At 38.7% G+C, this 19,812-nt stretch overlaps 2 protein-coding genes across 9 annotated transcripts in view; one reads left to right on the top strand and one right to left on the bottom strand.

Moving 5' to 3' along the window:
- Positions 1–14,873, top strand: part of TCERG1 (transcription elongation regulator 1) — a 60,163-nt gene extending 45,290 nt beyond the window's left edge. For 6 of the 8 annotated variants that reach the window (XM_080675719.1, XM_080675716.1, XM_080675720.1 and 3 more), the window contains 7 exons: positions 2,083–2,233; positions 6,284–6,448; positions 7,431–7,613; positions 10,037–10,216; positions 10,816–10,899; positions 12,591–12,691; positions 13,817–14,873. In XM_080675719.1, coding sequence (XP_080531845.1) covers positions 2,083–2,233; positions 6,284–6,448; positions 7,431–7,613; positions 10,037–10,216; positions 10,816–10,899; positions 12,591–12,691; positions 13,817–14,018 — 1,066 coding nt within the window. In that variant the 3' untranslated portion in view covers positions 14,019–14,873. Of the gene's footprint in view, positions 1–2,082; positions 2,234–6,283; positions 6,449–7,430; positions 7,614–10,036; positions 10,217–10,815; positions 10,900–12,590; positions 12,692–13,448; positions 13,543–13,816 lie in introns of all 8 variants that reach the window. The other 2 variants (XR_013960965.1, XR_013960966.1) reach the window with 1 other exon arrangement.
- A 3,074-nt stretch (positions 14,874–17,947) lies between these two features.
- Positions 17,948–19,219, bottom strand: GPR151 (G protein-coupled receptor 151; the record flags this gene model as incomplete). Its single annotated transcript, XM_080672253.1, has 1 exon — positions 17,948–19,219. The coding sequence occupies one exon, from the start codon at positions 19,217–19,219 to the stop codon at positions 17,948–17,950; it is 1,272 nt and encodes a 423-aa protein (XP_080528379.1).
- Positions 19,220–19,812: the final 593 nt, after the last annotated feature.

Genomic DNA, 19,812 nt, shown 5'->3' with positions numbered 1-19,812 from the left:
CAAACCAGGTTTATAATATATCCTTTTGTTAAATATGTTGAATTAATGACATTACATATTGTAATATCAGTTCCATATAAAAGATTATCAAAATCTGACTTTGGTTAGCAATGCTTAAAAATAGCAAATAGCAAATGTTAGCTCTGAGTGGTGTAAATCTTCAGTTGATGTTTCAGATTCTGAAGTTAACCAGCCAGTTTTTTCTTTATAATTAAAGTCTGTAATCTTTGTTTATTGCTTTATTTTTTTCCCCTCTAAAAACATTCTAAATATGGGAATGTTTATTATAAGCAAATTCTTATATAAGGTAAAAGCTTCAAATACTAAAATATATCCAAATACATGAAAGCTTTAAAAATACTTTTTATCATGGAGAAACTTATTTTTTATACCTACCTTCATTAGCGCTCATTCACTTCATCTTTGTATTTAGCCTGCTTGGTGTTTGCTTAGCTTTTTGGATCAATCCATTTTTGGTTTTCATTAAATTTGGGAAGTCTTGGTCAGTATTTTTTCTGCCCCGATTCACTTTTTTCTCTTTTAAGGTTCTAATTATACATATATCAAAGTGTTATAATCTCACATGCTTCTGAGACTGTTCTCCCCCTCCCTCCAATATTTTTTCTATACTATCCTCTTCTGATGAGATAATTGTTACTGCTCTAACTTCTAGTTATTGACTATTATCTCTACTCTCATGTTAAGCCCATTAAGTTAACTTTTCCTGTCAGTTTCTTTTTTATATTTTCCATATCTCTCTGCTCAGACTCCCTGTTTGTTCATTGACCATGTTTTCAACTCTTTGAACCTCCTTTTAATTCTTTCAGTATAATTAGTTTGTCTAAAACATCTGGGTATCTTGGGTTTGGCTTCTGTTGGCTTTTAAGTATTTTTCTATGGATCACATACAAAGAAATGTATATTTAGTGATTTTTTTTTTAACTTAATCCTCACTTGAGGATATGTTTATCGAGTTTAGAGAGAGGGGAAGAGGAATGGGGGTGGGGACAGAGGAGGGGGAAAAGAAACATTTATCTGTTACCTGCTGTATACGCCCCAACTGGGAATCAAATCAGCGGGGGCTGTTTAGTGATTTTTAATTGAATATTGGAAATTGTGAATAACGGGTAGAGGCTCGAGTGGGTTATTTTTCTCTGAAGAATATGAATTCTTGTTTTAGCAGGCAGTTCAATTATTGGTGCATCACAGAAATTTTAGGTTTGATTTTATGCTTTGTTAGTGTGTATCTCAGAAACTGAAAAATAGTTTTCTTAACCTTCCAACTTTGTCTCCCTTGTGAATTTTTTTTTTTTTTTTTTTTTAGAGTGGAAGGGATGGAAGAAGGGGGAGGGGGGGGAGGGGGGAGAGAGAGAGAGAGAGAGAGAGAGCGCACTTCTCAGTCTCTAGCCTCTCTCTTTTGCTCTTAACCACGTAGCAGCTTGGTACAGGAGTGGTCTTTTTCTGCTCTGTACAGCTTGGCCTTGGCTGGGGACTCATGGGGAATCCTATGTGATGTTCTTTTGGGGCACCCTCTCTGTGGCTTCTTTCTCTGGCATTTAGCACCCAAACTCTGATCTTTGCTGTTTCTACCATTGTACTCTGCTTGAACACTAGCTCTTAGTACCTTGGAAATTGACCCAAGGCAGAGGGCAATGGGGCTTACCTCAGCTTTATTCTACCTGTTGTCCAGTGCGTGAAATCAGTTGCCTTGTGTATTTTGTCCTGTTTTATAGTTGCTTATGGAAGAAGAGCTAATTCAATAAAAGGTATTCCATCATGGCTAGAAGCAGGACTTGGCCTCCTCTTAACTAGGTTAAGTCTCTTGAAGCCCACACATTCTTTGCTTTCTGATGTGTGGATCTTTCTACCACCATTCTGATAGTAAACAGATCTCTAACCACATTTTCACCCTTTAGCCCTTTGTACTCCTTTCTGTAGCTCACTGTTCAGTGTTTAAGCAGATATTGGGACTCAGTGTCTCTTTGGCACACATTCTTGCTGGAAAAATGGTATCTTCTGCTATTCCTTTCTACAAGCAGAAATAGCTCTGTCAAAGTTAGCACACTTGCCATTTTGTTACAGAGCAACTTTTAGTGAATTTGCAGCCAAGCATGCTAAAGATTCAAGATTCAAAGCAATTGAAAAGATGAAAGATCGAGAAGCCTTGTTTAATGAATTTGTGGCAGCTGCAAGAAAAAAAGAGAAAGAAGATTCGAAGACCAGAGGTGAGAAGGTAAGATGGTTTTCGTTCCAGTGGTGTGATTGATGGGAGTGCGAATAGGGAGGGACTAAGCTGGTGCTGTGTTTCTTGTCTCATTCATGAGCATAAGTAGTAATAGGACCCACATTTACTGTTTAGCCTTTTAAATTGACTTTGATAATTATTTATATGTGTATATTCTATCACTTTCCATAATGCTTATTTTAGTAGCTTCACTAAACTACAAAGGGTTGCTTTAAATTTTATTAATACTGAGATGCCAGGTAAACCCAGAACTGGTTGTTAGGCTTATCTGTTCACTGGCCAGCTAAGTGCCTGCTAAGATTCCAAGATTCTTTATAGGTGGTAACATTTAAGTTTCAGAGCCTTCTTCATCTTTTTTGCCCTCTAAAAGCATTTTAGTGACTTTCTAATCTTTTAGTAAACATGTCTTACATATAAATTATTGCTTATCAGAATTAAAGGTCAGCTATTAAAGATTAATGAATTTCAAATGTCATTTGATAGCAGTGTCGGGAGTGGAGAGGAGCTCACCACTGGGGAGGCCGACGGGTAGGGAGATGGCACCAGTGGTGTGTGAGCCATCAAAACAAGCAGCCACTGCTCTTAGTGTCCCTGTATGCTTTGTGCATGGAGGGAAAACCTCTGAAGCCTAATCATTCTTGACCTTTAGAATTGCCTCTTGTTCCAGGAAGTTAAAACACTACAAATTCTATTAAATGTTGTTAGGGAGGTAATACCACTCTTGTTGGGAAGAAGTATCTTTCATTGAAAATAGCAATGGTATTAGATGAAATAACTTTTTTTTCAGAAATAATCTGAAATTTCCTGATTTATTTGGTTTCAAAAGTATATTTTTCCAAAATTATTTCAGTATTAATATTTTTTTGTAAAGCCATTATGCTTTGCAGAGAAAATGCAAAATTAGATTCTACTTAAACATTTTATGTGTTGTGTTAGAAATATGTTAATGAATTGTTTGCTACTTTTGACTTTTAGTTATAACTTATTTGATTAAGGAAAATCAAGTAAATAGATGATTGATATTGTATGATTTATATGATTGCTTTTATACAAACTGAATGTTTTTCTCTCTGCATTTGTAACTAATATTTTTTCCCTAAACACTTTTTTATGTAACTATTTTATGTATTCTGTTTTATAACAAGTGGTAGACTTTACAGTTTTTTGTTGTGTGACCTGTCAATCAGTTCAGTCTGACAGTTGTCAATCACTGATACGCTAGTATTATGAGATTCTCTAGTGAGGAAAGAATTGGTATCTCTCTGTGTGGTGACTTTAGCCTCCCGCAGTTCCGGTACTTTACATTTTTTTAGTCTTTTTCCTTATAAAGTGATTACAGTTGTGCCCAGAATGTGTTAATTAAAATAAGAAATTAAATAGACATTACTTCTAAATAACCCTAATATATTCAGCTTTATTTTCTTGTGGTTGTAAAATTTTAATTCTTAAATTATAGGTTTGGTTCTGTACCATTACTAAATTTTAAAATAAAGTAAAACTTTCTCAGCTAGCTTAAAGAATGCATAATCAATTACTCACTAGGCCATGAAAGCAGAAATCTTTAAAGTAAGGGTTTAAATATAGTATTATTAAATTCACATTCTGAGAAGTGGTTGGTTAATGAAGTTTTATCACATTCTTCATGACTTCCACTGTAGATTCTTATAAAGTATATTGTTTATACAGTTTTTTAAAATCACATTTTAACTGTGTAATTGAAGAGTAAGATCAGTACCAGTATCATGCTGATATGTTGGAATTTTTCTTTGTTCTTTGGATTCTCTAATCCAGTGGTTGGCAAACTCATTAGTCAACAGAGCGGCAAACCGCAGCTCGCAAGCTGCATGTGGCTCGCGAGCCGCAGTTTGCCAACCACTGCTCTAATCGAATCAGTAGCTGCATAGTAAAAATTTAAAGGTAACTACTTGCTGAGCCAAAAGCCTGTGAAGGACATTGACTTTTGGTGAAATACTGTTATCTCCTTCAGTAGGCATTTTCAAGCTGAAGGTTACAATTATTTTCATGTAGCCTTCACTGGTAAATTTCAATTTTATTAAAAAATGCCCTCAAACTGTGTTTTTATTAGGTGCACTCCCCCGCCCCAGTAGCTACCCTCACATTTTTATTTATTATAATTTATTTATTACTGTAGCCAATTTTTATAAAATTGTGGTTCAAATAATTTACTTTTTGGAACAACACATTTGAAGTTATACATAATGGAGTTAAGTCTTTTTATGAAATTTGCATTTTCTCTCTTTTCTATTTCAAATTTCCTGCTGAACAATTTAAATATTTTTATTACAGTACATCGTAAGGCTAAAAAAGACTATTTTTCCCTATTAAACAGCTTAGATGGGCAGGCACTTTCATATTTGGAAATAAAGTTTACTTTGGCTATATATCACACATTTAGAAAACTTTGATGATTTTGACTTTATAGGCTTTGTTTTTAATATTTGAAAATGATTTTAAGTTCATGTAAATTCCTGTGGCTTAGAAAGATTCCTGTTTGCTACAGCTTGCATGTCTTTATTTAGCATGAATTTTACAAATTTTGCCTTCTAGTTATAACATGCATTTAGGAATTTGGTGTTTATCATCTCAGATACAAAGTAGACAAGATGAACAGTAAATTTATGTTATATCACTACATCAAGTGGTTTCTTTATCACTGTCTGCAAATGCTGGGTTTATGATCCAAACAAAGCCAAGAGCCACTACTGAAATCCACAGCTGATTAGTTCTTGACTTTTTTTAAATTCTCTAATGTAGAAACGGTTTCTTATAATTTTACAAGTGTTTTCCAGAAAGGACATAAACCTCCCTTTCAATCCTTTAATAGGAGAAATGAGATTATAGGAGGAAATGAGAAGGTTGGAATAGGCAGAAAGAATGATTATTTATTTTGTGCCCACACGTTTAAAATTCTGATTCCATTCCTAATTTATCATTCCCTTGGTCAGGAGGGAAGACAGCATGCTTAATCTCTATGAGGAGAAGAGGTTCTTGACATGGTCAAAATCCTCTGCTGAAAGCACTTTGGCTATCTTGATATCTTTCCTGGGAGGAGCACAAAATAATTTAGATGAGCCTAATTTTAAAACAGATCCTCAAAGGATCATAAAATAAATGTCTCATTTATCTCTTTTCCTATTTAATATATGTAAGTATATATATAAATACAGTTTGAGATAGGGTTTCTAAGTATTGCATATTTTGATACTATAATACCTTTGATATAATATTACTAACTTGGTACTTCAGTTGTTAAGTATGTTACTTTGTTGACACATATTCTGAGTTGTATAATGGTGAAGGCATGCATGTTTAATGGCTAAAAAGTACAAAAAATCTGAATGCAGTTTTTTTTAGTAATGATTATAGAATTTCTATGTTGGTCATAATTAATTATTTTTCTTATATATAAGGTTAAAAAATACCTTGCCCTTTTTTAAAAAACATAAAAATTGAACTTATTTTTTTGTTTTTAGATATTTGATAGTTTCAGGTTTGTAATAAATAAGACTTGCTATTTGTGCTCAACTGTTTCTAAATCCTTCTATTAGTTTTAACAAACAAAAATTTTATTCATCTACTTTTTAAAATAAAGCATTCTTACCAGCTTTATGTTAAAGTATTTTACTATAGTTTATAAGCTGATTCTTTGCTAAAAGTAAATTCAAATTCACATTCCTTAATTCAAATTCACATTCCTTATGAAAGATAGAAGTTCTGAGATCAAATATTATAAACAACATAAAAAGTTTTTCTCTATATTTGAATAATTTTATTAGAGAACATGATTTATCTTGAATTTGGTATATTTAAAATGATAGCCTATATGTGTGTTGATTTTTATATTTCATGGAAGAGTAATTCTGATATCCTCTTTTTACTAAAACTTACTGTATCCTGAGTAAGTGCATTTAAAAAGTTAGTCTTATTTTTAAGGTAAATGAACTTTTTTTTTTTAGTTGTAAAATTTAGATATGAGGAATTTCTCATTTTTTTCCTTCATCTTGTTTTGAAATGTAGATTAAATCGGATTTCTTTGAATTATTATCTAATCATCACCTGGACAGTCAGTCTCGATGGAGCAAAGTAAAAGACAAAGTAGAAAGCGATCCACGTTACAAAGCAGTGGACAGTTCATCAATGAGAGAAGACCTTTTCAAACAGTATATTGAAAAAATAGCCAAGGTAACCATTGGGCTGCTTACCCTTTAACCATCCTATATAATAAAGAGGGAATATGCAAATTGACTGTCACCCCACCACAAAGATGGCTGCACCTGCAGCGGAGGCTGAGTTCCCGTAATGAGCCTTAATGAGCAATCAGCAGGGACCTGAGGCTGCACCCACTCCCCCTACCCCCGTGGGGCTTGACAGGGTACCTCAGACCGCACCCCCCACCCTGGGGCCAGGCCAGGGACCTCAGGCCACGCCCCCCATTCCAGCGGGGCTTGATGGGGGACCTCAAGGTGCGCCCCCCCCCCCCCCCCCGCCCCGGTGCTGGGCCGGGGTACCTCAGGCTGCTCCCCCCACCCCGGCGACAGGCCAGGGGACCTCAGGCGGTGCCCCCCCCGCCCTGGTGCCAGGCCAGGGGGACCTGAGGCTGTGCCCCTCCTCCCATCCCACTCGGCAGGGCTTGACAAGGGTGGGACCAGCCGGGTCTGGATCTAGCCCAAGTGGGTTGGTGGGGTGGTCCGGCCAGGTCTGGGTCTCGTGCGATTTTGAGGAGCACGTGGGTGGGCGGGAACTTGACTCTGGGTCCTGTGGTGTGCCCCAGACTCTGACAGGAGGAAGATTTTCATATACATTTTACTAATTTTCTTTCATCTCTGACAAATCTATTATAGAGAAAGGGAAAATAGCAATATTAAAATATTTCCTCTAATTAATCCCTTTTTAATGTGCACAAATTTTGTGCACCGGGCCACTAGTGGAATAATAAAATCCTTAATTGCATTATAATGGTATTCGCTGCTGTTTGGGGGTTTGGCATTTTTCTTGTTGATATTCTTAATATAAGAATCTAGTAGTTGATTTGGAAATGGGGTACAGTGTTTAGATATACAGTATTCTTGGTAGGTTTAAAATTTTGTATTTGAAAAACTTAGTTATTTTGTGGAAACATTTTGATACAGTTGATAAAAAGGATAATGTAATTTTACTTTTACAGAATTTAGACTCAGAAAAAGAAAAGGAGCTTGAAAGGCAAGCCCGCATTGAGGCTAGCCTTAGGGAACGAGAAAGAGAGGTTCAGAAGGCTCGGTCCGAACAAACGAAAGAAATAGATCGAGAGAGAGAGCAGCACAAACGGGAAGAAGCTATCCAGAACTTCAAGGCACTTCTGTCTGACATGGTATTTATTGCTTCACTATTTTTGCAGTAAAGTACTGGATGTTAGAAATCCATTACATTACCTCATAGTGAGCATTTTAATATTCTTTAAATTGACTGTGACGGATACAATTTGGTAAGTTATTTATAAACTGTTTTATAAATATATTAGCCCTGTTGGAACAGGCAAACCCTAGTATTTAACTTTTGCAGAAGTGAGATCATTTATTTATATGAAAATTCATAATCTTTTAGTGTCAAAGCTTTATTTTTATTGGTCTTGATAAGTCATCTTAAAGTCACACTTACAGGCCATAGTAAGAAACAAGTGTGCTGAACAGAATTTACCTCTTAAAAAAATTTTTTTTTTTTAATTTTAGAGGAGGGAGAAAGAGAGAGAAAAAGAGATAGACATTGATCGGTTGCCTCGTGTACATACCCAGACCAGGGATGGAACCCACAACTGGAATGCGTGCCCTGACTGAGAATCGAACCCAGGACCTTCCACTGCTTGGGACAAGGCTCCAACCAATTGAGCCATCCTGGCCAGGGCATAATTTACCTTTTATTTTTATTATTTTTTCAATTTTTTTTTTTATTTTTTTTATTTTTTATTTTTTATTTATTTTTTTTTTTTTTCAGAGAGGAAGGGAGAGGGAGAGAGAGGGAGAAACATCTCCGATGAGAGAGAGTCATTGGTCAGCTGCCCCTACACGCCTCCCACTGGGGATCGAGCTCGAAACCCAGGCATGTGCCCTGACTGGGAATCAAACTGTGACCTCCCGATTCAACCATTGAGGCCATATCACCAGGCTAATTTACCCTTTTTGTTGATGATTTAGAGTCATCATTGTATGACCAGTTATTGTCCCTATATATGGTATGAGACGTAAGACTTGGAGGGGTGCTGACTCCAGGAGATACCCTGGAACTTTCTTGAAAATACTTCTGCATTACCCAGGGTTGTTGAGATAAGTGGAGTATGAGGTCCCTGCAGAGAATACCCCAGACCACTCTGCTGTTCTATTGGTTTTTTCCCCTTTGTCGCCATCTTTCCTGCTGTTTCTGTCAGTGGGGCTCTTCAGATCACTCCTGTCTTGTCTTCAGATTTCTTCCCTTTGTATTTGAAAAACTTCTGCTGATCAGTTTTTAGTTTCCTTTGTCTCTTCTCTGCACAGAGTCATTTCCTCATTTCTCTCCCTGCTTCTGTTTCCCCCCAATTCATCTTGATTGCAACAACAGAAATCTTTGTAAAAGGCAAATCTGATTTTGTGACTCTTCCCTGTGCTTGCAGAAGGTCAAGGTCTTCCTCAAATTCAGTCTCCTTAGCATAATATAAAAGACTGTTCATTCCTTGACTGCCTTCCCCCTCCATATTACCTTACCTGCTTTGGTTTCCTCTCTTGTCCCCTAATTAGGCTCTAGCCTTGCTGAACTTAACCTTTAATGAACCATACTTACATTTAACAAATCCTGCCATTGCTCATTCCATCCTTCCACCTAGGGTGCTTTCGAACTTCCCACCATGGTGACAGATCTCCTCATTCTTCAAGAACACACTCAGAAATACCTGTCTGAGGCTGATCCAGCCCCTCTGGGCACATCTGATCTTACTGTTGCTTTTATTACTGTGCTCAGCATAGACTTCTGCAGCGCTCCCTACATGTTACTGCAGTTGTTGGCTTTCATGCCTGTCTTCCCTAAAAAGAGTGAGCCCGTTAAAGGGATAGCATCTTATTTATTTTGTATTCCCGGTGGCAAGCATAGTGTTTACCTGACACAAATTTAGATGCCTTGATAAATGTTGGTTAAATAAGTGTTTTTTGTATTTTTTTTCCTTACCTTTCTGTCTTTTCAGCCTCCAAATTTCTTAGCATTGGCAGCAGTGTGACTTAACTGCTAATGCCATTACCAGCATTGAAGCATACCTTTCTGCTGGTTGGTGAACCAGCGAGCCCTGTCTGGTGGTCTGTTTTCAAGTCTTCTTAACCAAGTTAATTCTTGCTTATTCTTGGAAGTGTCACTTCCAGTATGCAGTTGATAAATCCAAATTTTAGCTCAAGATTTGTTGAGTGTTTTTTGTTGTTTTTTTCCTTGAGCTGCTACAATAAAGCAATGTATTTCCTAATTTATTCATCCATCTCTTCTACTAGAAGTTGGTAAGATGTTAAGTAGAATACCTAAGTACTACTAAAGTGATTACAGACCATGGTTGGTGGGAGATAGCTTCTCTTCTTCCTTCTCCACTTCTAAACCAAATTTGACAGCTTAAGTGAGGTCTGAGAGGTAAGTTTTCTGGCCCAAAGAAGCAGATTTTCAGTGACTTACTAAGGTGATGTCACCATCAGCTTTTATTTTTCAAATGTATGATTCCTAAACAAAGGAGCCTTTCTTGTTGAAGTGTGAACAGGTGGGTCTGGTGTTAGATACAGATCTCTGTTTCAGGTTCGTTCTTCAGATGTGTCCTGGTCAGACACTCGGAGGACCCTCCGGAAAGATCACCGCTGGGAGTCTGGATCCTTGTTGGAGAGAGAGGAGAAAGAGAAGCTTTTTAATGAACACATTGAAGCACTTACCAAAAAGAAGAGGGAGCACTTTAGGCAACTTCTGGATGAAACTTCTGCAGTAAGAGTTAATTTTCCTATTCTAATCTGCATGGATCTTTGTTAATCCCAAAGTATGATTTTTAGTGTCATGGTCTTTAGATCCATTACTGGAATTCATAGGCTATGACACTTCTGTGCAGTTTTCTTTCTTTTTTTTTTTTCTTTCTTTGCAGTTTTCAAGTTCATATCTGCTCCTGTGGCTGTTCAGAATTCCTTAGCTGTGTGTGATCATTGGTCCCTCCTGATAATTGATTTGATAAATTCCTTCTTTTGCCCCATTTTCAATTTGGCACCATAGCCCCCTTGTTTGGCAGTGTTTACACTCTTCTGTCCAGGTTTTGCTCCTGTTGGCCTGCTCTGTAGGTAATGGTTTCTTCAGAAGTTAGGTATTGCGCCTGGAGATAGAGGGTTTGCAGGTGATTGTCTTAGGCCACTTGGGAAATGTGTCCATGAAAATAACTCTTGTGGCATGAAAGCTGATTCCCTGTCCCTGACTAGTCCAGTTATGCTTGGGAGCTCGCAGGGCAGTGAGTAGTGCTATGTGCCATACATGCTGCAGTCTGACCCCTCAGTAAAAGTGAGCCGTATTTATGTTTTTATTCCCTTGTCTTTTTAAAGATTACCTTAACATCCACATGGAAAGAAGTAAAAAAAATCATCAAGGAAGACCCTCGGTGCATTAAGTTCTCCTCCAGTGACAGGGTAAGAGGATTTTGAGCTTTTTAAGTGTATGAGGAATTTTAAGTTCATATTTTTTTCTTGCATGAATATATTAACAAGACAGCACAATGGAAACTTTAAAAAAAATCCTTGGAGTTAAAGCTATGTTTTGGGATTTAGAGATTTAACAAAGCCATAGGGTTTTGGGTGTTGTTTTTTGTGGTTTTTTTTTTATTCCCCCCTGAGGGAATCCTTCAGTCCATTACATCGTGATCTCTAGTTCTTACATGCTTCTGAAACTCGGATGGAGGAATTGCGGATGTGGGAAGTTTGTAAGCTGAACCTTGCTCTGGTGCTCTCTAACTCCTGTTTAGGAACAAACTCAGTTGGGGTCTAAAATAGTGAACAATGTCAAGAAAAGTGTTTAAAAAAAAAATCGATAAGCTCAGCTGATGTAGCTCAGCAGTTGAGCATCTACCCAGGAACCAAAAGGCCACCGGTTCCATTCCTGGTCAGGACACATGCACAGATTGTGGGCTCAATCCCCTATGGGCATGCAGGAGGCAGCCAATCGATGATGTTTCTCTCTCATCGATGTTTCTTTTTCTCTTTCCCTCTCCCTTCTTCTCTTCTCTAAAAAAATCAATAAAAACCATCTTGGAGTTCCACTAAATAAACATAAAAGAAAGAAAGAAAGAAAAGTGTGGTTTACTGCAGTCCATTTTATACCTTGGACTTTTATTTGTATTTTCTTCCCACCATTCATTCTCCTTTCCTAGTTTGTTTCTTTAGTAGAGTCCAGAAACCCACAGATCCAATATTCTTTTTTTCCAAACCCTGTTAGGTTATGTTTGGGATGTTTGGATCACAAAATATACGGGGCTGGGTTAGAGTGGTAGACTGATAGCTGAGAGATCCAGTGTCAGTTTCTAACTTTTCTGATTGTTTAGAATTGATGATAAAGTCTTTTTTTTTTTTTTTTTTTTTAGCCCAAAAAGTTTATACCTATCATAACAATTACTAGAAAAGCTAAGTGCTCAGTATAACTAAAGTTCTGAGTGTTATGGTTGGTGTATTCATAAATTATACCACGTAAATGTTTTTGTACTTGAAGATATAAATACATTCTACAGGAAATACACATTTCTTTATTTCTTAAAAGTGTCTGTCTACCACTTGAGGTTCTTGTGAAGATTAAAAGGAATAGCCTCATAAACCCTCAGCACAGTGTAGCATATAGCAAGCCCTCAAGTTTTACCTGTCACTAATATATGGTTCTGCAATCTTGCTTTCTTTTTGTCTTAAAATGCACATGGCAGTTTTTCTATTTTTTTTTTTTTAAATATATATTTTATTGATTTTTTACAGAGAGGAAGGGAGAGGGAGAGAGAGTTAGAAACATCGATGAGAGAGAAACATCGATCAGCTGCCTCCTGCACACTCCCCACTGGGGATGTGCCCGCAACCAAGGTACATGCCCTTGACCGGAATCGAACCTGGGACCTTTCAGTCCGCAGGCCGACGCTCTATCCACTGAGCCAAACCGGTTTTGGCCAGTTTTTCTATTTTAATGAATGTTACAGGAACACAAATAAATGTACTTGACCGCCTTTTTCTTCAGAATTTTCTGGTTTACAATGTGACTTACACGTTTCTAGTTTTATAAATGACATTAATTTTGTAATAAGTGGACTTTTGTTTTTCTTCTTTCTAATCTTACTTTCTTTTTTCAGAAAAAACAAAGAGAGTTCGAAGAATACATCAGAGACAAATACATCACTGCCAAAGCCGACTTCAGGACGCTTCTGAAAGAGACCAAATTTATAACATATAGGTGTGTGCAATGGAATGTTTCATGTCAGCAGTTCCTGTCTTTACTAGTTCTTACTCGAATGGCCAAGGCATACTTTGCATTCACACACATATTGACATTATTAACTTCTAAGGATAAGAAGAAGCCAACTTTTATCAAAGACCAGAGACAGCCAACCCATCTCTACCTTACTTTTTTTTTTTTTAAGAAAGGGCCCAGATGCCAATTCTTATTTTGTGTTACCCACCCATCCAGTTTTTTAAACAGACTTCTGTTTTTACTTCACTGCTTTTTTAGAAGTGCCCCAACTTTAAACAATCCTTCACTGTCAGTTGTCTTTACCTCCTCTGAAGACTACTCAGTGTTGCTGAACACTTGGAAGCTTGAAATCATCCAAGCTCAGCAAAAACATTTTTTCCTCAGAGGAAATCAGTTTGCTGGATAGTTTTAAATAAAGATTTTAAATGATAAACTCGGAACTTTAAAACAGGATTTCACTGTAGCATGCCCAGTTGACCCCACCCCAGCAGGAGAACAAGTTGACATTGGTTAGTAGTCTGTGCAGGAAACCGTTGTTGGTTCATGCTCCAGCTTTTCCTTTAAGAGAAAAAATTGAAGCATTTAATGAAGGGTGTGTGCACGGGAGGCTAGGTAGTGCTGAGGGTGTGGTTTTTAGGTACTTTGTCATTGGATTTTTTGGTCAGGATCCTTAATGTTTTGCATCAGCTTGGGCTTTTAAATTAGATGTGAAGTAAGACTTCTTTCTACATTTTTGTAGTTAATTTAGTGAAAGATGTGAAAGTGAAAGCTTGTGAAAGATGCTGGGATTGGCAGCCCCGCAGACTGAAGTCCTCTGTTCATCCACAGAACAGGTACAGCACGGGCAAGATTCACCCACCCACCCTCAGCCCTGGTCTGGAGGGACCACCAGTAGGGGTGGGAGGGTAATTCAGCTTCTGAGGCCCTTTCACTCCCTGGAGTCTTTGCTGAGGCAACTTACAAAGGTGACCACTGCAGTGAAATTTTTCTTAAAAAAAAATTTATAAAGTGGAAACACAATTAGGAACTAGATGGACATTTCCAGCTCATATCTGAAAGGCCTGTGAACAGCAGTCAGTCATTCTTGGACTTCTTTTCTTATTTCAGATCAAAAAAACTAATCCAGGAATCTGATCAGCACCTGAAAGACGTAGAAAAAATTTTGCAGAATGACAAACGGTATCTAGTACTAGACTGTGTGCCAGAGGAGAGGCGGAAACTGATCGTGGCGTATGTGGATGACCTGGACCGCCGGGGCCCTCCGCCCCCTCCCACAGCATCGGAGCCCACCCGACGATCAACAAAATAACCCTGCATACTCTTCCACGGGGGTATCTATTACTTCAAAATGCTTGCATGAGCCAATTTTCAGGTTTTTTACATGTATGTGCATTAGTCAAACTATTGCAAAACCATCTGACGAACAGAAGGAGAAGCATTCGTGAACAGTTGCTGAACAGAGAACACTTTGGAAATATTTATGCTTTTCTTTGTGTGGCATGACTGACATACATACTCAAATATAGGCTGTCTCTAGTAAATCTAAAATCTTGAAGCTAAAAATCATCCTTTTATGAGGTGTGGAAGTCAGTGACTTTTGGTGACGTTCTTTCTAGCAGTGTTATACATGCAAGACATAAGAGCATTTGTGGTTTGAACTTGCAAGATACAAACACCACAGACTCCCAAAAAACGTAGGTTGGGGTTTGTTTTGATTTTGTTTTCCAAAGCGGGTAAAAGAGAAAACACTGAAAATGGAATTCTTATCTTCCAGAGGTTAAGATTATTATAATGGACATACTTTTACCTTTGTCTCTAAAGAACACTTTAGTTTTATTTGTTCACTTACGAGCTTTGATTATCCCCTCTGAATTATAGGCCAAGTCTTGTTTAGCCTAAGAGAAGATCTATTTAGGAATTTCTTCTCAGGTATGGCGCCACGGTCATAACTAATATGTTGGCCAGAATAGAACTGGTTAAACACATTCACCATTAAGTGATCTTTATCAATATTCTGGATTAGACAACAGATTACCTTTTTGGGTGTTCCCTGTAAACTGTACTCCTGTTTGAATGTTAAACTTTTGTTTCTAAAGTTTAATTTTAAGATGTTGAATGTTCAGTTTATGTATTTGAACTACAATAAACCAACCCTTTTTCTATATGTGGATTGTATATGATTGTTACATAATTTATAAAAAATTTTTTTAAACTTGCTCTTAAAAGCAGCAGCAAATGTAATTTGGTACAAAAAAAGGTTGACTTTAAGTCTTGGGATATCACATAGTTTTGAAAGGCTTGAATATAATAAATTATTTACAGTATAAAAGGGATGGGATTTGTAAAGAACCATTTTGGTGCTCAGTCTCTTAGCAATATCTTACCGCTTTATAGCAAGAAGCTGCTTTTTGTGTTCTTGTTTTTGCCTTTTATATGAAAGGATTTGATAGTTAATGCTTCCGGCGTCCTTTCAGTGTGTCAAGCACACCATGCATGGAGCTTTGCCTTGGATGCCTCCCAATTGCTCTGCGTAGCTTGACCACCCAGTTTAAAAAGATCCTTCTGTTCCGTTCCTTCATAGGTTCCTAGTGTCAGGGTACCACATAAATAAAATGTCTAGAAAAGTGTGTCAATAGGGTAATTATTTTGTCTGTTAATCTTACACATACTGTGATTGTAGCAAAACCTAAAAAGAGGGCGTACCAACAGTCTGCATGTATATGTTCTGTGCGCTGCACAGCACACACGTAGACACATTGTCATCGGGGCTACTTAGTTCGCAGCCACAAAACGTGCATGAACCCGGCATGTAGTGGCTGGGATTATTTCACTAAGGTCTTAACTTGTAAAATGGCTAATTAACAGGACTTTTTCATCTTTTTCCTCCTCTTTTTTTGAAGTTCATTTTTATAAATTTATTGAGTGATTTTTAAGTTCTGTGAGGAGTGAAACGGAAGTGTTTGACAAAAGGAACACAACTAGGATAGAAATATGACTGTCCTGCAAAGGTGGAACTTGTGCAGTGTTTTTTCATTTCCAATTCCACAGAGCATTTTTCTGTTTCTCACAATAGGGAGGGTGAAGAAAATGGTCTGGTGATATTTCATTTTCTACTTTTGTGGTACAGTATTTGGGATTAAGTGTTCATCCAAGTAGCAAATCAGACTCTTCTATGCAGATTTCTTTAAGGAATCAAGTCAGGACTCTGTGTGTTCAGTACTTAATGAAAGGGTTGTTGTAATTACAGTTTCAATATCTGCAACTGGATTTGCTGCTTATCAGCAAATTCTTTAAAAGGTAATGATTCAATTTACCCTGAGAACCGTGTTAAGGTCTGACCTCCCCCTAAAACCCATTGTGCCAAATAATGATTTTTGAAAGGAGCATTCAAGACAAAGACTTTAATTCTCCAAACTATCTGAAGTGAAACAATGCCTTTTATTTTTGTATGTTAAAATATTCAACACTGGAATCTTACATCCTACATTTATTATATATAATGTACATAAAAATCTTCAAATAGTTCATCACAGACAATCTTAAAGGTAATCCCAGTGTATAACTATCTTATCACAAAAACAATATTTTGGATACTTAGGTTAAATTGTAATTTGATCATGTGAGCCTTAGTATAAAATTTGTAATGAACCAAGTAAAAAGAAAACAGCCCTATCTTCTGTGTTAAAATAAACCATGACCATTTGTACCAACAAAAAACAAAAAATCCAGACAGAACATTTTTCAAAAAATAAAAATTCCATCCACAGCATATTTTTTTGTATTTCAAATTCTTCATTGCTTGCCCTAAAGACAGTTTCCCCCACTGAGGGGATCCTTCAGTGAGAATACCCCTGAGTCCATTACAGAGTAATCAACAACCATGGATAAACGTCTGTGTTTCATAGAGGAAGAAATGCATCATAATCATGTCTTTTGGGGTGTGCTTTAACTTGCTGTGAAATGAACAGTCAAGTTATACTGTATGTTGGGGAACACAAAGTTTAATTTTACGGCTTTTCTACATTGCCCTTGTGTGTGTGTTTTTCTTGTTACTCTTGATCATCTTTATAACTTAAAAACAGGCATTTAAAAAATATATTTTTACTGATTTCAGAGAAGGGAGAGGGAGAGATAGAAACATCAGTGATGAGAGAATCATTGATCTGCCTCCTGCACGCCCTCTACTGGGGATCAAGCCGGCAACCCCAGTATATGCCCTCTTGGCCCAGCACTCTGAGGCATTTTAAATGTTGAGCAGGGTTCAAGTTCAATGTTATAGGTACATTTAATGCCATTTAACAAGAAAGTTTGTCTCTATCCTGCTTTTATAATATTTGATTACTGCCTTCAGTAATTAATAACTATATCACTAGACGTAGCTTACATAGTTTTATCTTGAGAGAAAGGAGAAATTGGGAGGAACAGATTGATTTCAACTTGCAGAAGAGTAACTGTCTCCTGTATTTGGGAAGAATCGATAATTGGGAAGAGAAAGGGGTAGTTTTTTAAAGTTTCTCCATATCAGAATATAGAATGTCATAACTAAGCTGCTAAAATCCATAGACTTAGAAACTGAAGACTCACCGAGGTGGCATTACAAAGATCAACAAAAGCAGGTTTTAGTGTAAGGTGAAGTTTGAATTTACTTAAACTTGGCTATGATTTGAAATGAGCCCAAAATCGAAATAAGTGATGTTCTTTAATCTACAACTTCAGTTGTTTTCATCAAGTAAATGTACTTATTTTAAGCAAATGAAGGTAACTCATTGAAATATATTCATTAACATGTTAAAGAAAAAAATTTCATTACATGGATGTGGATTTTGAGCTTTGGTTATGTGACAGGGGAAGTGAGGGCCAGCAGGCTCAGGAGGAAACTAAAGGAAAGGCTTCATCGTTAGACCAGTTGCACTCCAGCCGGCAAATGGCTGGTCCCTAAGAGAATCCAGTGACACAGCCCCTGTGAACCAGGACCACAGAGCTGGGCTTTTAGTCCCTGTAGTAGAAACACACACAACACAATCCTTTGGGCAGCCAGGCATTAATTCTGAAACATAATTACTGCTGCTACTGTGGCGTCCTACTTACCCAATTGCACATTTTGAAAATGCAGACTGTGAAGCAATTTTTGTAATTCCTAAATGTAATAATTTTATGTTTTATATGGTAAAGTCAGCCATATGGATCAGCAGCAGTACAAGTGAATACAGTAATTGCAAGTTAGTTTTGCTTTGAGACTTATTTAGCACAGTCTCCTGTCTCTTGATCTTCATGCTCCCAGGGGATAGGGTCATTGTCTTGTTCACAAGGGTTTGTGTCCCTCTCATGCCAGAACTGCTCTACATCGGGGAGGATGGGCATCTCTGCCTTCTGGCTTCTCTCTCTTCTGGAGGCAGGAGAGCCAGTTTTCTCTTTCTCTGGTATGGATATTGGGGACTCTGGAGAGGGAATATTGTCAGGAAGGGCCTCCGAGTCCCCAGCTGGAGGTTCCTGAGACTCTGCAGCAGCTGCGTGCTTTTTGGTTATCATCCATTTCCATAAGCCTTTCAAGCTTTCCTTGAACTCCCCTGACATCACTAGAAAAATGAGAGGATTTGATGATGAGATGGAAAACATCAGGACTTGAGACAGGGCGATAAACCCCTGTGGTGGGGCCGGGCTGCCAGCCTTCAGGTGCCACATCCACAGCCAGGCTACCCATTCAGGGAGCCACAGGACAGCTGAGGTGATGGCCATGCTGAGCAACATCACCGTCAGCTGCTTGGAGCGCATCTGGTTCCTAAGATGTCGGGTCTTAGTTCCTCGTCTCTGACATTGGCCATAAGCCCTCCAGAAATAAAAGCTGGCAAAGAATAACGGCAGGCAAAATACCAGGAGAGGGTAGAGCTTACCAAAGATGGACATGAACACTTCGGCCACCGCGGGCACATCCACGAGGCACATTTCCACACCTGCGTGAAGCCTGGTGGTGCTGAAGAAGCATTCTGGCAGGGGTAGCAGGCCAGCCACGGCCCAGATGGCCGCCAGCACCGACCAGATGGTGCAGCTGTGGATACTGACTTGCTTGGCTGGGTCCCTTGCATACATGAAGCAGACTTTGGCCATTGCGACGGTTGTCAGGCTCTTGGCTGCCATGCACGTGTGGATGAACCAGTCAGAGGATTTGCAGACAAACCAGCCCAGATCCCAAACACCTCTGGCGTATGCGGTAGCTCGGACAGGCGCAGAAAACAGCAGGAGAGAGAGATCCGCCAGGCTGAGATTCAGAATCAGGGAGTGGATCAGGGATGGCTTTCCCTTGCAAGCTCTGTGAAGGAGGATGCCAAGCACACACAGGTTCCCCACGAAGCCCACCAGGCAGACGGCCACCAGGAGAGCCGGGACGATGGTCCTCCAGTCCTTGGAGTCAGAGGGCAGGTACCCTCCGGCAAAGTGGAGGTGAGCAAAGGACACGTTCATGGTGCTGGAGTTGGAGTCTGCAAAGGTGGCCGCAGGCATCACCTTTCCCATCCAGCGCCTCCTTGCAGAAGTTAGCTTCTCTGTGTCTTTTTGCCTTGGCTCTTCTACATAGGAAATAAATACGCCGCCGGCACTGTCCAATGACACCTCTGGACCCTCCCCTTGCTTGTCTTCTGAGAGCAGAATGTGGGAGAAGGTTGGCTAAGCTGCATGGAATGTACGTGGACTGGGCTGAATGGCAGGCAGCAGGGCGCATGGTGGCTGCTCATTGGCAAGTCCAATATCAAAGTGTCACTCCATGGAGAAAACCCCATATACCCATAAATGATAAATGAGGAGAACATACATGGAAGTGGGGTGGGTTCCTGGGGGGTCACTAGAGCCAGTCAAGGCAATTATTTTCAACCAGCTGTTCCTAAAATCCTGACCGCGGCCTGTTATTCAGTAAACACGACATCTGAACTACCAGGTCCTTGAAACCAGAGCACGAAAGCACGCACCGGAATCACCTGGAGAGCTTGACCCTGCGGATCAGGTGCGGGTTAGAGCAGAGTTCTTTGCTCTTAGAATGCTGAGCAGCCTTCTGAGACTGTGATTGGAAAACAAACAAACAAAAAAAAGGAACCAGGGAGAGATTGTGGCTT

Source organism: Plecotus auritus (genome assembly GCF_963455305.1).
Source record: "Plecotus auritus genome assembly, chromosome: 6".
Lineage (NCBI taxonomy): Eukaryota > Metazoa > Chordata > Mammalia > Chiroptera > Vespertilionidae > Plecotus > Plecotus auritus.
Note: the sequence above shows the minus strand (reverse complement) of the source record. Positions and strands in the feature narration are given on the sequence as shown.